Source organism: Mustela nivalis, assembly GCF_964662115.1.
Source record: "Mustela nivalis genome assembly, chromosome: 9".
Lineage (NCBI taxonomy): Eukaryota > Metazoa > Chordata > Mammalia > Carnivora > Mustelidae > Mustela > Mustela nivalis.
The window spans coordinates 11,923,598-11,941,111 of NC_139028.1; the positions used below are offsets into that span (position 1 = coordinate 11,923,598).

The following is a 17,514-nucleotide window of genomic DNA, read 5'->3' on the forward strand; positions in this document are numbered from 1 at the left end:
GGAGACCAGATCCAGAGTCTGAGGACTGAGAGGGAGAAGGCTTGGTAAACCCGCCATACTCTGAGATGAGACCTCAAAGCCAGCACCAAAGGTAGGAGGGTGATACCAGAAACAGAAGGTGAATTGCAGTAAGCTGCCCCCCCGCCCCAGAAAATACATCCAAGCATTAAATCATCTGATCCCTGTTGTTAGAGCTCCTACAACTCTTTACAACAGAATAACACAGAAAATTTCCCCACAGGAGGGAAATTATTTCTACAGTATTTTTATACACAATTGCTAACTCTCCAACAAAAAATACCAATAATTTAGGCACAGAAGAGATGTAACATGGCCAAAAATTAAGTGAAAGGACAGATAATATAATGGACCACAAGACTCTAGAGAAGAGATTTATCAAGCCAAGAATTTAAAGGTAACTGCAGCTGACAGAGTCAAGGAAATAAATAAAAACAGTATGAAAATTTTTGTCAGATGAGTGGGGACTTAAACAACTGCACACTGCTGTCACGTGAAGTGTGAAGTGGATGGGTTGAATGGAGAAGTTTCATAACCAGCTGAGGGGAGTATTAGTGAGAGGACCGGGCAGAAGATAAAGACTCGAGTTCTAGTAATTAAACAGCAGCACATGACGGAGGAGACTCTATTATCACCTCATTTACTGGTAAACTCTCAATGAATAAACACATTCTTCACAAAACAGAAACCTCTTTCTAGTACCAAATAAATACACTGAACGGAACAGATTAGCAAATATATTTAGCCATAAATTTCGCTGGTAAAATCACTATACTGTAAGTACTATAAAAAACTTCTATAGTAATTTTGTGCATTATTCCCGCAATAAAACAGTCATTTACTAAAATTATAACTATTTGCGTTACCTAAAAGATCAAAAGTAATTTCAAAGGTATCTACTGCATAAACGTGGGATGTGAGAATAGTTAGGCTCCGTGTCCCAACAGTGAATTCACATAATGCCTAACTAGTTCTTTCTGACCCCTTAGGGTTAAGTTCTGGAGGTAGAACATTTCAAGTAAGTATACATACTTCAGGTTAAAAGCACGAACTACAATTTTATCCATAAACAATTATCAATAGTTTTTCTTTTTTTCTAAATACAGTCTTGGGCCCTATTCTCATGGGGTTAATTTAATACTGCCAATATCTGCAAAGAATAAATCCCTCGAAATATGAAAGTAACAATATCAGACTTCCTTTATAAATAATAAGCATTTAAAAATTAGAGAATTATTTCATAATCTCAAGAAATCCTATAAGCTCATTAGAAGACGAAGTTGAAGCTTAAAGGAGGTACAATTTACTTTATTACATGCAAATTGTAAGTATATGTAAATTGTGTGTTAATATTCCTGCTTTTGGACTAGGCAGTTAGAAATGATTCACAGCATTTCCCTAATCTGCAATTAAGATTGCTAAACATATTAGTATTACAACACATCAACATGTTCATACATTGTTTTTTTAAGTCTCTTTCACCATCTCTGTATAATTGCCTCATTACATAAAATGTACCGTGTTCTCTAAATGGATGAAGCAAATTTGAATCTGTGTGCCTATATGATAAAATTCGATGAAAATATTTTTTAAAAACTGAAGTCCCAAAGTAAAACCCAGATAGTCGGACACACTAACTCAATCTTCTTCAAAAGCCTTAAGTCATGAAAATGCCACTTGTCTTCCCAAAATATATATAATCACATTTCCTACTCAATTCTCAGTTCAGCTTCTCTTTCCCTATTAACATTTTCATTTTCAAGGAATAAAGCGTAGGCAGTGATAAATATTTTGTAATAGTCATTAAATAGTGGCTAAATTATTAATGAAAGTTAGTCTTTCTGCCTTAAAAACTATTCAAAATACTTTGGTAAGATTAGGGTCACAAGGCTAAAGAACAGCATGAAATCATACAATTTTCTAGTAAAATCACAATATGGCTAGCTCACAGGAGAAAGAATATAAATTTGGTATTACTTTTTGTCAAGTGTCTACTCTTGAAGATGTAAGAAAATCAGATTTCCTCCAGGGAGGGAAAAAATGGAGTAAGAATAATGCTGACACTTCTATAAATTCAGCCAATAGAATAAACACTGTATTGAGAAAGTATTAAAAATGTTCATCATCATTTTTAAAAGGACTCTTAATTAAAATCACTTTGGCTGGTCTTTCAGATTTGTTAAATAAATAGACCATGTTTGTGTATGCTTTGTAGATAGACCTGTGGTCTATAACTAGCCTCTGAGTTTCACTATTTATAAAGACTAATTTGCTTGAGTATCACAAAGTGAATAAATGAAATTATGTTCTTTTTTCACTTTAAAAAAATTTTTAAGTAACCCAATTTTACAGTTAGTGATTCAAGGACATTACCAGTCATTTGGGAGTAATTATAAATGGTAATTCAGGTACCTAATTTCCTGTCATGAGGGGTGCCTGGAAGGTTTATAAAGTCATGTAAACATTATCAATTTATTTTTCAAAATATGAGAGGTTTGGGGAAGTTTTCTTTTGAGTAATTCTTGCAGCTCAAAGAGCTTAAATTTTAAACAGCCTAAAACTTACACAGCTGGAAGTAAACAGTCAGCTGATCACATAACAACCCTACTGCACGCCCAAGCATTTTTAATAAAAGATTCTTTCAATAAGTCTAGAAATGTTCCCATGGCACCAAGTTAGAAGCCAATTCAAAGTCAAATTAATATGCCAAAAACAATCCCAAACCACACAAATAATATGAATTAGTAATGAAGCTAAAATTATTAAGGTGGTTTTATGATTTTGCACTCTCTCTCTCTGCATTCTTATTAAATCTTTATAGACATTTCCCCTTCTGATTTAATAAGACTATCTAATTCATAAGACAGAGTAATGTTATATCCCGCAAATGAAAATAGGGATGAGCCCATGAGAAACACCATTTGCTCTATGGTCATTTAACTTTGCTTTGACAGGGCTGAATCAATACAAACCTTCTATCTCCTATAAAAGAAAATCAACGTAGAAAAACAACCCTGGGCAAGACTGCCCAGGTAGTATTCTTGAAGATTTAAGAACTGATAGGAATTCAATTTGGAGTGTGTATATTTGGACCTGGCAGCATATCTGAGGCTGTATCCTTCCTGTTTGTTTTCGCTGCCCATGGGAGAAGTGTCGTGCACACACTCGAATAACTTGTTAATTACGTCCTGAGGGGACTGAAACTATTTTTTCAATGCTCCATGCTTTCCTATTTTCACTACTGATAGGAATGGTTAGAAAACTCTCTTTCTGCATTTTAAAAATCACCAAACGTAAATGTATTGTATACACAGCAGCGGTAAAAGGAGTCATTCTGTCCTCAACCCCTGCCTGCACCCTCCCGAATGAACCCTGCCCCAATCTTCTTCCTCTCCCTTGGAGGGAAGCACCACCTTGAATTTGTATGAATCATTCACTTTTTTATCCCTTACACCTTCCCACTGATGTGGATATTTCTAAATAACATATTGTTTCAATGCCCCCAGTTCTGAAACTTACTTAAATGGAAAAATACTATAGCATTCTTCTATGATTTGCTTCTTTTGTTCACTGGGAAGTTCTGACATCCATCCATGTAGTCACTTTCCCAACTGTATGGTATACCATGGCATGGATATATCACAGTCAATCTACTCTATTGGACAGTTATTTGACTTATTTCCATTTGAGGCACCTATCAAAGTACTGCTGTGAACACTCTTAGGACTTCTGCCACACCTCCTCCTACTTCCCTAGGCAAACACCTAGGGAAGGGATTGTTGTGTGGTAGGCAAAGCACAAATGAAACTTCCCTAGTAAATGTCACGGACACGGCACCATTCACACTGCCACCAGCTGTACATGATTTCCTGCTGCTCCAGACCCTCGCTGACAATTGCATGGTCATGGCTTCAAAGCTGAACCAAACTAGTAGGTGGGAAAGCCGGAGTAGGGTGCCATCAGTATGCATCACTTCACTTACTCATGAGGTTAAGCAAAGATACTTTAAGTGGTTAAATATGTTGCAAAAATATTCTCCTAGGGGTGCCTGGATGACTCAGTTGGCTCAGATCACGATCCCAAGATTCTGGGATCAAGTCCCACAATGGGCTCCCTGCTCAGCGAGGAACCTTTACCCTCTGCCCATCCTCCTACTTGTGCTAATAAACAAACAAAATCTTTTTAAAATATTCTCCTAGTCTGTGGTTATCTTTTTTTTTTAATTTTTTTTATTTTTTATAAACATATATTTTTATCCCCAGGGGTACAGGTCTGTGAATCACCAGGTTTACACACTTCACAGCACTCACCAAAGCACATACCCTCCCCAATGTCCATAACCCCACCCCCTTTCCACCAACCCCCCTCCCCCCAGCAACCCTCAGTTTGTTTTGTGAGATTAAGAGTCACTTATGGTTTGTCTCCCTCCCAATCCCATCTTGTTTCATTGATTCTTCTCCTACCCACTTAAGCCCCCATGTTGCATCACCACTTCCTCATATCAGGGAGATCATATTTTTATCCTTTTAAGGTGTTATCTGATAAACAGGAAGGTTTTAACTTTAGTGTAGTAAGACTTACATATATTTTCCTTTACAATTTAATAACTTTTAACTAGAGTGGTTTATGAAAAAATTTATTCCTTCCACTAAGTTAAAAACTCCAAATTATAGATTTATTGTTTAATAGTATGGCCCTTCATAATTAACCCAACTGGGATTACTTAATGTACAGACTCATGAAGTAGAGATCCAGTTTTAATACTTCTGTCCATGTGCATAACCAGCTCTTCCCAACCCTTCCTGGAACAGCCTATCCTTTGCCTAGTTAAAATGTCACCTTTGTCATTTAGTCACTCCCCCTTTCTCTGATGCAGTATGGCAGTATCAAGATATGTTTAGTTTTTAATTCTTATGATTTACCTTCGTAGAATCCCTTTAGGATTACTGTGTCTGAGAACTGATTAATGTCTTTTAATTGTTCCAGAAACAAAATCCCTTTTATGCATTCCCTCTGTACCTACATTTGGAAGCCCAACTGAATATTCATTTTTACACTCTGTACTCTATACCTCCCACATATTTTATATTTTACATTATCTTTATTATCAATATTACCTATATTACATTTTATCTATTACATTACATTTTTATCTATATTAGATATATTTTTATCTATATTATCTGTATTACATTATCTATATTACATTTTTAACTCTCTGGACCTAATTATGGGTAATTTCTTCAGTTCTCACTTCCAGAGTACTAATTTTTCCTTTGGCTGTGTCTACTTTTAAACTCAACCACTGACCATTTTCTTTCTGAAGTATTATGTTGCTGGCTTAGCAGTCCTCTGGTTCTTTTTCAAATCTACAGTTCCTGCCTCATATTATTAAGCTTCTTCTTTTTTTCTTTAATTATATCAAACATTGTCATTTTGATTTCCTCTGAAAATTTTGGTATCTGACAACACTTCACTGTTTTTCTTATCTGTTGTTCCCACTCGGTCTCACCATAATACTTTGAATTCTTTTGAGAAGGTGTGGGTTTGGGGTTTTTTTGGGGGGTGGTGGTGAAGGGGTTGTTTTGTTTTTAGTATTAGCCATTCATTTCCCAGAGTGTTTACCTGTGGAAATTCTTTGAAGATGGGATCGAAGCTGACTTCCTCCAGAAAAAAAGTGCTGTTTTAGTTTCCTGTTATCAAAGCTCATGACAGCAGCTACTCTAAATTCACCCTTAGATTTTGTCAGTTCACACATGTAATAAGGTAACTGGCATGTTTCTTTCCCAATAGTTCAGTGAGATGATCAATAGGTTTAAACATGCTAAATAGTGTTAAATATTTCTTTACATTTTTAAAAGCACTTTAATAATTTTAGTCAGAAGGGACACTCAGAATATCTAATTTGCCATAACTCCAGAATCAGGAACGTACCACATTTTGAGGCTTTCTTTTGTCTATATTTTTAACTCAAGATTGATGAGCTATTATAAAAGGACCACCTTACATTCATGGTTACTTCTCCAAATGCACAATTTCTGGTTTATAAGAGTTCACAGTGATAATACTCTTGGGTGGGATCCACGGGGTCCTGGCAAGACTATAGGCAGGTGACCTCATCCATTCTTTGAGGCAGATCTTAGGTTGTGGAAAGCCATCAGTACCAAAAGGAGTCCAGTGTACCTGGAGATAATTATCTACCACTTCTAAATTTTCTTAGTTACTGGCTCCAACCTTCAAGCTCTGCCACATTAAAAAAAAAAAAAAAATGCAGAAGTAATCCTGAGTGCAGAGGCTTCATGAGGAACACCTGTACACTACCTGAAAGATAAGATCTGCCATTTTCTTTCCTCTTCATTTTGTGCTTTTTTGGGTTATCTCTCCAATTCTGATTCTCACTACCATCCTTGCTTGGCAGTGTTGAGTTGGTCACTGACAAGTGTTTCCTTGGTCTAGTCCTTTAGCTCTTTCTTTTCTCCATGGTGATGAGCCTTTCATATACATTTTCCCATTTCTGATATCATTCCTTGTGTTCTTTCCCTGGATCTATGAGTTATCTCTAGTTAACCTCATCTTTGAGTAATCTACTTGTCTAATGTGTAAGTTACGTAGGTAGAACTCAGAATGGGATGTCTTGCCCCTCCCAGTAAAAGGTATGTTACTACTCAAATCAAATTGCAGAGAGGGTTACCTGAATTGGTCTTCCATCAGGTGTCAGCACCTCTTCTGAAAGCTCCATCATCTTGAGGGCCATCAGAGCGATGGGCTTGGCGTGACAGAGGCTTTTCCGGTGGAGTCCTGCAGCAACACAGTAGGCATCACCTATTGTTTCCACCTGCAACCAGCAGACAAATCAAATGCAAACATATGATAATGAGCCAGAAGAGAAATCATTAGTTATGTGCAATCACAAATGTTGCTGAAAACATGTCAGCAGAACATCAATAAATTAAGCAATTAGACAACTGAGTGTAATCACAGCAGAGTTTGCAAACAGCTACCGTCAAACACAGTCATCACTCTAGGGCTGTTCATCAACGTTATCACCATAGATGATCATTGAAATTGGGAACAACTGGAATACAGAACAATTATACTACACACACACACACACACACACACACACACACCACACACACCACACACAAACAAACAAAAAACTGCCAGTATTTTGCCGGACCAATTTCCAAATAATGACCTTGTACAAAGCCACTCTCTTGTTTCCTTCAAACTTCCAATATTGCTTATGTTTGAGAGATGAGAAGCTGAAGTGCAGAAGCCCATACATAATCTTATAATTAAAGACTTAACAGACACTACCAGAGTTTTTTCAGACCCTATTCTAATTTTATTGTCAGCATCCATTCTGAATATTCATTGCTTTTGTTAAATAGATTAAGTATTTACCCCTGGGTAAAATCCCCAAATTTCCAAAGCATAAAGCACAGTATAAAAACTAGGCACAACTAATTTTCAGAGGAAAGTACTCTAATTATCCAAAGTATATGGTGGTATACTATTGGATACTTTGCAAATGATATAACTAATAAGGGGTTAATATCCAAAAAATATAAAGAACTCCCACAACCGAACACTAAAGAACCCAAATAATCTGATATAAAAATGGGCAGAGTACTGCATGAAACACTTTCCCCCCTAAAAAAACATATAGACGGTCAACACACCCATGAAAAGATGCTCATCATCACTCATCATCAGGGAAATCCAAATCGAACCTACAATGAGATACCACCTCACACCTGTAAGAACGGCCCAAATAAAAAAGACAAGAAGTAACAAGTGCTGATGAGGATGTGGAGAAAGAGGAACCCTCATGCACTGTTGATGGGAATGTGTATTGGTGCAGCCACTGCAGAAAACAGTATGAAGGATCCTCAAACACTCAAAGATAGAAACCCCATATGATCCAATAGTTCCACTGTTGGGTATTTACCGAAGGCAAAGGAAAATACTAATTCAAAAAATATATGCACATGAATGTTTACTGCAGCATTATTTACAGAGTCAAGACATAAAGGCAACCTAAGTGTCCATCAGTAGGTGAAAAGATAAGGAAAACATAGGATATATACACCCTAGAATATTACAAGCCATAGAAAAGATGGGATTGTGCCATTTGAGGCAACACGGACGGACCTAGAGGGTCTTATGCTAAGTGAAAGTAAGTCAGAGAAAGACAAATACCTTATGATTCCAATCATAAGTGGAATCTTAAAAAAATGAATAAACAAACAAAAAGCAGAAGCAGAACTATAAATATAGAGAGCTTTTGGTTGCCAGAGCGGAAGGGGAAGGGAGGTTGGTAAAATGGGTGAAGAGGAGCGGGAGATAGAGGCCTCCAGTAAGGAATGAGTAAGTGAAGGGAATTAAAAGAACATGAGGAATACAGCAATGCAACGGGCAGCTACACTGTGGTCAGCACAGCACGATGTATAAACCCGTCAAATCACTCAGCTGAACACCTGAAACTAATGTAACACTGTGTGTCAACTATACTCAAATTTTTAAAAAAGTATCTGGTGATAAAATCCTCCATAATTCTAATATTTTAATTAGAGCAAAGTGATGAAATATTTTAGTAAATGTCCAAATCCAATAATACTTGGTCTATGGAACCCTCCAGAGTCCTTCCATTGGTTTTTAGCAGAATTAACCATTTCCTCTGTTCTGCCTCAACAGCACTTTTCATACCTTTTTACTACAGGCTTTCATTTATAATCAAGATGTATCCACAACTGTGATGTCAGCTTTTTAAGAATGGGACCATGATTTTTCATCTCTGTATTCATAATGCTTACCATGGTTTCTAAAATACAGCTATTTAGTAAACATCTACCAAATGAACAAATTAATCAACCATGTTTACCATGATTTTAGTAAGTCATTCTAATTGTGTATTCATTGTCACCATTCATTTCATGAACACCATGTACATGTGTGCAGGAAAAAAAAAATGCCTCTGAATGACTAGAGATGCTTCTATCATAAATATACCAAAACTTACAAAATATGTTATTAAAGATTTAATAGCCATAATTAGATTTCATGTCGAATGAAAATATGCACTGAATTAAGTTCTGTAGGTGCTAATTTAGGAAATATGGTGAGAACAGTTAAGCTAGGAATGCCAAAAAGGCCATCTGATCACCAAAATCTTATAAGGAAATATACATTAAAATTTTTTTCAATATCCTCAGACCTATCATGATTTTCAACATTTTCACTTCAAGACCTGTCTTCTTGTGCCAGAAAAAATGGAAATAAAATCATAGGGTAAGAAAAGAAAAACAATGCATTCTGAGTCAGCAAAGGTTTTACTCTGAAGGCTGAAATATATTTCCCTCAAAGAATTCCCACCGAGAAAGATAACCAGTAAATAATCTCTAAAATGTGTCAACCTACCATTGTCCCCCTAGAAACAACAATTTCTTCTAATCCTCATAATTATCTCATCCTTTTGTGTTTCTATACACTGATTTTTTTATGTTTTTATATAAATGCCAGGTAACGTATAGTGTAATATTGTTTCAGGTGCATAACGGAGTGATTCAACACTTCCATATATCACCCAGTGTCCATCATGACGGGGCACTCCTTCATCTCCATCACCTGTGCCCCCCACCCCCCCCACCTCCCTCTGGTGACCAGCAATGTGTTCTCTGTAGCTAGGAGTCTGTTTCTTGGTGTGTCCCTTTCTTTCCCCCTTGGCCCACTTGTTTTGTTTCTTAAACTCCACATATGAGTGAAATCATATGGTATTTGTCTTTCTCTGACTTACTTTGCTTAGCATAATACCCTCTAGTTCCATCCAAGTTGTTGCAAATGGCAAGATTTTGTTCTTTTTTCATAGCTGAGTAATATTCCATTGTGTACAGATACCACATGCTGTGAGCTATGTGCTTTGAAACTAACTTCTGATTTTCAGGTATCAGAACACATAGGCAATAAATGATTTGTATAAACAAACTGCTTTATAGCCCCAGTGAATATGCATGTTTCTGAAGCATGACCACATCTTGAAATCCTATCTTCCTCAACAACTATCATCCTCATTATCATTTCAGTAAAAGTTTATTGAGTTTCCATGAAATATGTATTTCTAGAATTTGTACCATAAGAAAACAGGTGAGTTACATGTAGCACTTTCTCTTTCAGCAGTGTGTAATGTAACACTATGGAGGAGATGGACCAATAGGTTTCCAGTGGATATGACACAGAATCTAATAAAGTGTAAGCTAAATGTATATACGAAAGAGCAAATTCACATTAAAATCTATATGTGATCATGCAAGCTTTTACACTACTTAGTTCCCAAATATCTGAAGTCAATTTAACTCTCAGAAACAATACGATCAAGAACTAGGCAAGAAACAAATGTCAAAAAATAATGGCCTATATCAAGATGTACAACTCCTAATGAACACCTAACACATAGAAAAACTATAAACGATGGTTCCATCATGCTAGGCCAGATTATGTTGCAGTCACAATCTCACTTCCAAATCTGCATGCCTTAAAGTAACAAAAGCTTATTTTTGATTTATGCTATGAATTCGTGTGGGTTACAGGCTTAGAGGACAGGCGAGAAACATGGTGTCATGTCTCTTAACTCTAGGAACAAGGCTCACAGAACCTCCCCACCTGGTTGTCACAGCAGGGAAAGAGAGGGGCTGACAAACTGTTTGCTAGCCTATGCAGCTTTCTCCCAAGGGTGACATACAGAGCTGCTCAAGACTCATTCACCAGAGCAAGTCACACAGCCATGCTTAATATAAAGAGGATGGGAAAAGTCAACCACCCTTGTGCCTAGACGCGAGCCAGAAATATTTGACGAGCAGCACTAGTAAGCACACGAAAGAATAGGTAACAGCTTTAAATAGCTTAAATTTTTCAAACATCCAGATGTCCGTGAAGGGCAGGTAATATATGATATTTTCTCTTTCCTTAAAGATATATTCAGCTTCTTAACCTGAAAATCTTTTTTTTTTTTAAAGATTTTATTTATTTATTTGTCAGAGAGAGAGTGAGTGAAGCGAGCACAGGCAGACAGAGTGGAAGGAAGAGTCAGAGGGAGAAGCAGGCTCCCTGCGGAGCAAGGAGCCGGATGTGGGACTCGATCCCAGGACACTGGGATCATGACCTGAGCCGAAGGCAGCTGCTTAACCAACTGAGCCACCCAGGCGTCCCTTAACCTGAAAATCTTGACAAAAATGCCACCACTTTAGTAATGCAACTTTCCACAAAAGGTCTGTTCTGTCCTCTCCCTTTATCCAATTCAGGTCTGGGCAAGCTTAGCAGAATTAAGTGTATGTGCAAATTTTAGCAGATTCCCTTAAAAAATATTACCTGATTTTGCTTCCCAGGGAGCAGAAAAAGTGAAAACATTAGACAGCCATTACATTTGCTCCTGGGCTGTTGCCTTGAGTTAAGCCAGTTAAACAGGGGGACACTGGAAACATACTAAAAAGACAAAACCAAAAAACCTATCTGAAAAGTTGATGATGTTCTCAATTCTTTTGCAATTGACTCAGTGTTTTTTAAATAAGATCTTACATACAACAGACACCATCTAAAATAATGCATCTCAGTTATTTTTGACATCTCCAACCTGTTCTCGAATGACATTAGAGAAGAATCAAGATGGCTAACTTAGTCATCGAGATGGAAAGGACAGTCCCTGCATCCTTTTCTGAGCACAGAAGAGGTTTATGTACTAAAAATATTACGTACAACTGTTGCCCCACATATTATTATAGCTGGTTTTATCATACTAAAAAATTTACCCAGCTGGGATTATCATCTTTTCAAACCTTCATAGTAAAAAAGTCTTCACATTATTCCAAAAATAAAGGTGATGTACATAAACTTCTTAGAGCTGTGCACTCATCCTTTTTATTTATTTTACTTCATTTTAAAGTAATCATTTAAAAGAATTTTAGTTCCTAATAGAATCTTGCTTCTGTTACATTCTTTGCCCTCCTCTCCAGGCTAATGTTCATGAAATATCTGAGGTTTCTTGGAAATGTGGGCACATTGAGGAGGCCAGGGTGTGTGTGTGTGTGTTGTGGTACTGGGATAGGATGAGCCTAGAAGAGCACTACATGTAACGAGGCAATGAATAATCCCTGCCCTCCGGGACTCACACCCACCTCGGTGCTTCAATCCCACAGTCTTGGGTCTGTCTTCTTTTGAACTCCATAGGAGTTGTAAAAGAAAGCTTGGGGAGGAGGTAGAAGAACAGAGGGTCAGAGAGCTCTGGCAGCCTATCTTACTGGACAACCTCCCTCTCCCCCTCTAGATAGCATCAAGAGGAGAAGCACATGAGAAAGTCTGCTGTATAGTTGTTTGCCTTCTGCTTTTGGTCCCTAAAGTGACTAAAAACAGAAAGAGAAGGAGAGGAAGGAGGAGAGAGGGACAGAGACGAGAAGAGAGGTGCTGAAATGAGGTGCAGGCGGACTGACGACGTCTACAGATGAAACATCTTTTCTCTCCTGGTATCTCCCCAAGCCCCTGGTCACCCAGTCACAGTCACATGGGTGTAACGGGGCTAAGAAACATGCCACATTCTTCAGGGGTTCATGGGATGTGGCTAAGAAAATGTGATTCCCAGAAAGGGTACCACATTCACCCTTGCTGAGAGCATGAAGCCACACCTGCCCGCCCAATCACTTGTCTGTCCCCAGGTATGTCTCCTGAAGGACAGGGGCTAGACAAAAGAGTTTTCTGGTGGTTGGTAGGAAGTCTGAATCCATAGGAGGTTCTGAAGGTCTCCATCACCTTTAAACCAATGGGGTTGCTGGTGATCTGGACAGAGATTATCCAAAACACTGGTGAGAAAAGGCAGAGCATGGAACAGACCTTCATGAAGACTTATCAATAGCAAAAAATCAGGAAGAACTTTGGTCTTGGGTAGACTGAGGTCTACCACCGCACATGGGCTCGGCAGCTCTCCACAGATTTTATGTCCCAGTTTTCCCAGATACTCAGCAGTGTGGGTGAAAGGGGCTGCTGGCCAAAGATTAAAACTCAGGTGGTAGTTGTCAACCAGAGGTTTTAGGGCCATGGAATTAGTCCCTGGAATATAAGCAACTTGCCACAGACATTAAATGTGAACCTAGCTTTTCATTGGTCTTGAGGTTGTGGTTCTTGAAGACACAATGATCCTCTTTAAATATGGCTCCTAAGTACCTACATTAGAAGCAGATGGGTGGCTCCATTGGGTGGCATCTGCCTTTGGCTCAGGTCACGATCTCAGGATCCTGGGATAGAGCCCCGCATCAGGCTCCCTGCTCAGTGGGGAGTTTGCTTCTCCCTCTCCCTCTGCCCACCACTCCCCAGCTCCAGCACATGCTCTCTCTCTCTCTCTCTCAAATAAATAAATCTTAAAAAGAAGAAAAAGCAGCAGCAGCAGCAGCAGCAGCAGCAGGTGGGAAGGCCCCAAATCAGACAAAGGTTCAAGCAGTATAGAGGAAGGTGCTGCTGTCTTCAGCATCATTTCCTTGGCTTAGACGGAACGATGGCCATGTCCACAAAAGCTACATTCTTGTGGATGGGAGCACCGAAGGAGCAGAGGCACCATGATGCAGACAGGACAGCACATACATGTCACCACTGGTCACACAGAGGTCCGACAAGAACAACTAGGTGAATCACACTAGTACCCAAATAGCTTGAGTATCTCCATGGGCTTCCCTGCTGAAAGTAGTCTGATTTCCCTTCACACAGTAGGTAGTTTTGTAAGAACTGGGCCACAGTTCCCCTTTGGTAACAACAGCCCTTCTGCCAGATTCAGGGACAGTCTGAGGGGAAGAAGGGGAAGAAGCTACAGGTGGTGTCCTGCTCCTACAGAAGACGGCCGTGAGCATGGTGCCCTGACCTTATGCTCAGAGTGGAAGGAAATGACATTTGTCCAGAAGATCTGACCTCATCGTATTGTTTAACAATCACCTTGTTTCTGCACTAAGAGTTTGTTCAAAAGAGACCTTGAACTTGTAGCCTGTCCTGAGATGTCTGAACTCTTTCATCGGTAATCAGTTTAAACCTTAGCCAATCTGCTTTATGGCCCTTAAGCATGGCTGTTAGGTGGGGGGTAGTTCAACAGGTGGGGTCCCACAACGCGGGAAAATTTGGGTTGACGAATCTTGTGGCCTCACCCAGGGGCCACTGTATTCACCCCAACCTGGGCTCCAGCCGGAGGAAGGCCCTGTCAGCCTGGGCACACACTGTCCCCGCTTCACACTCAAGAGAGTCCTTGAATAGACACATTCAGGGGCCGGGGCCTTGCCACCCCCTGCACCTCCTATTTCATTTTCCTTCACCACCTCTATTCCCTTCTCACCAACATCACTCCCTTCTCTCCTCCTCGGTGCTCTCCTTCACTCTTTCCTTCTTTGGCACTCCCGTCTCTCCTTCAGCTTTCCATCCACTACTTGCTTCTGCCACCATGAAGAAGGTGTACACGTCAGTCATACCCGAGACCTCTAGGACCCCGTGAACCAGATCTCTGCAGGCACTCCCCCCAGTAGTACCAGGGTGTGGTAGGGAGCCCCTCCTGAATGTAGTCGCTCACCGGTACCAGAGGTACAGGACAAAACGGACGCTTCACGGGTGATGCTGGCAGGATGGGGCAGTGGGTACTGCTATCCCCCCCCTGCCACCCCAGCTCTAAAGGAGGGGGCACCACTGGTCTCAGTTCCTGGGATTAGACAGTAACTTCAACTCAGCAAGAAGAGGCTCCATCTTCCATGGGGTGGGTGGGGGGCGGTGTCAAGCAGCAGCCTATACCTCTTTAACATAATTTAATTAGACACAATGTTGGGAATCCACCTCCACATATTAATTTCTTTCCCATACAATATGATTACCAGAAAGCAAAATTATTCAGCTGTCCTTTTCAGTTTTTGTAAAGAATCTTTTAGTCATCCAACATGAGCACCTTCACCACCGGGTCTTATTTTATGACGTTAAAGGTTGAGATCCTGGAAATTATTTTGATGTATTAATGAGTTAATGCTGCAAAGGTTAGCACTCTGGACTGGTCCCTGTGCCATCAACGGCAAGAAGAACTAAGGTGTGATGAGTCATTTGAGTGACCTCATACTACTTCTAACTTTCTAGCGATGTTACCCCTTGTCACACAGGAACTCATATGGCAGAGTCATTAACCAGACTGGCACTTCAGACAGGAGTCTCCATACACGGACACTGACTCTTTGCACACTCTCAGGAAAATAAAAGGTCATCCGCTCCTAAAGTCCATTGTCATTGCGATCAGTGGCTTGCTGTTTTCCCCAGGACTGCTTTCAAGTCACAGCCTGATTATCTTCAGAGATCCTGACTCAGAGGATAGGTTGAAACGAGGTTTATTTACTCTTTTGAAGCCTTGAAAACCTCATGGATATGCTCATTATTTTGAAAGATGGCTCACAAAGAGAAGAAGAAAAACTATTTCTATCTCACTGGGTATACAGATGTTAGGGCATGCTCCCATCACAGAAAACTAGACAAAGCCTAGCTCAAGAAGGAGCCCTTGATTTCAAGGGGTTTTCCCCCCGCCCCTCCTTCTGGGTCTGTAACTGCAATACACACAGCCAATAGGTCAAGTTCCCTCTTTAGCATGATGCCATGATAGTGTATGTGGGCATGTTTGTGTGTGTGTCTATACCCTCCACCTACTAGATACTTACTTAACTTTTTCTACACCTGAACCCTAGCATTTTAGCAGGATGGTCTTTAAGAGTTTTATTGAATGTTTTAAATTGTGTCTAATCTCTATACTTATAGATTGGAACTGTCAAGTTTCCAAATAGAGAAGTCTAGACCACCTACATAAAAATCACCCGGAAGGTTCAAGTGAGATCCCCAAGGCCTCACATCCAGATCTACTAAATCAAATACAGGTATAAGACCCAGCTATCTTCATTTTCACACGCTCTCAGGTATATTTTATGATTTCCAAAGTTTGAAGACTTCTGGTAGATTATGTGAGCTAAAAAACACTATAATACTCTTTTTTTCAAGACCCAATCAGCTCTTGAAAAGAAGAAAGGAAAGAAAAGCACTCCTACTCTTGAACCGCAGCCATCCCATATACTCCTGCCCTGTCTTCTACCTTATCCATAGGGCAGTAAACTTCTCTAGACATTTCCTTATCTACCAGAACTTTAAACTACAACTTGTAGCCCAGACATACCCTCCACCTAGCCAACACACACAAAATGTTAAGAGTCGTTTAGCACAGTAGGTACTCAATGACCCAAAGAAAGTTTGCTGAGTTTACTTAAATACATCTAAGTCAATTGTGTATAAAGATTTAGCAATTCAAATGGAAACAACTTTAAGAATTTACTCATAAAACCACTTCAAAAAATCCCTCACTCTTTAAAAAAAAAAAAATCTGTCTAATTATATTCATTTTGGTTGATTTTCTGACCCAAATACAACTTTTTAAAAGAATGTCTCTACAGTGCTCAGACGATACAGCACCGGAAAGGAGGTCATGGATATAAATAGAACAGTGATTTGGCCCGGGAACTACTCCCAAATGAGGGAAAATAGATTCCAAATGACTGCCTATCAAAGAAAGGTTTTTTCCTGATAAAACACTCAGTAGATCCATCAACGTAAACTCCACTTTCTTCCCAGGAATCTCAACCATGTGGAAAATGCTGTTGACAGGCACCAGGTTATCTACCATAAAAGTTATCGAATACTGAGTCATATGAACAAAGAAGAATACATTGAAATACCCAGTCAAAATTTCTTTCTAAATCTTCAAGTTAGATGTGGGCAACTGAAAATTTCTTTCTGCTGTCCAGTAGTCTGTCCTGTAGGGTCATCAGTGACAGGGCTCCCAACTTTCCACTTTCATCCCCACTACCACTTTAATTGACTCTGTCCTCCAGTCAAAATGAGTAACTCAAAGTTCTTTGGAAACTTTCTGTATCTGTCACTACCATGTCTATACTGAGTTACTGTTCTACTTGAAATCATCTATTCACTTTTTATAAAATAATTACTGAGTCTATTATTTTCAAGAAAAATTTTCCAGGGATTTCTGATTTGACAGAACACTGTCCCTAGAGAGCACTGAATGTCTGCTATATTTTCATAAATACATAACATGTTAAATATTGTTGAGTTGATGTCACAACAATAAATAGTTTCAGGACTTACAATAAAGCTATAATAATCAAGGTACAATAACATTGAAGGAATAGACAAACACATTGATGTAGATGCCCATTAATATAGGCAACAGATCTTTGGCAAAGGAGCAGGGGCAACACAATGGACCAAATATAGTCTCTCAACAAATGATCCTGAAACAAATGGACATCCATATGCAAAACGTAAATCTAGACACAGACCTTACACAGTCCACAAAAAAATTAACTCAAAATGGTCCACAGAGCTAAATGTAAACTGGAAAGCTATAAAACTCCTAGAAGATAGGAGAAAACCTAGATGACCTTG

At 39.2% G+C, this 17,514-nt stretch overlaps 1 protein-coding gene across 2 annotated transcripts in view; it reads right to left on the reverse strand.

The window, feature by feature from the left end:
- The window catches only part of GUCY1A2 (guanylate cyclase 1 soluble subunit alpha 2), a 325,417-nt gene that overhangs the window by 111,244 nt on the left and 196,659 nt on the right, over positions 1 to 17,514 (reverse strand). For both annotated transcript variants that reach the window (XM_082684207.1, XM_082684206.1), the window contains exon 6: positions 6,710 to 6,853. In XM_082684207.1, the coding sequence (XP_082540333.1) occupies positions 6,710 to 6,853 (144 nt within the window). The remainder of the gene's footprint in view (positions 1 to 6,709; positions 6,854 to 17,514) is intronic.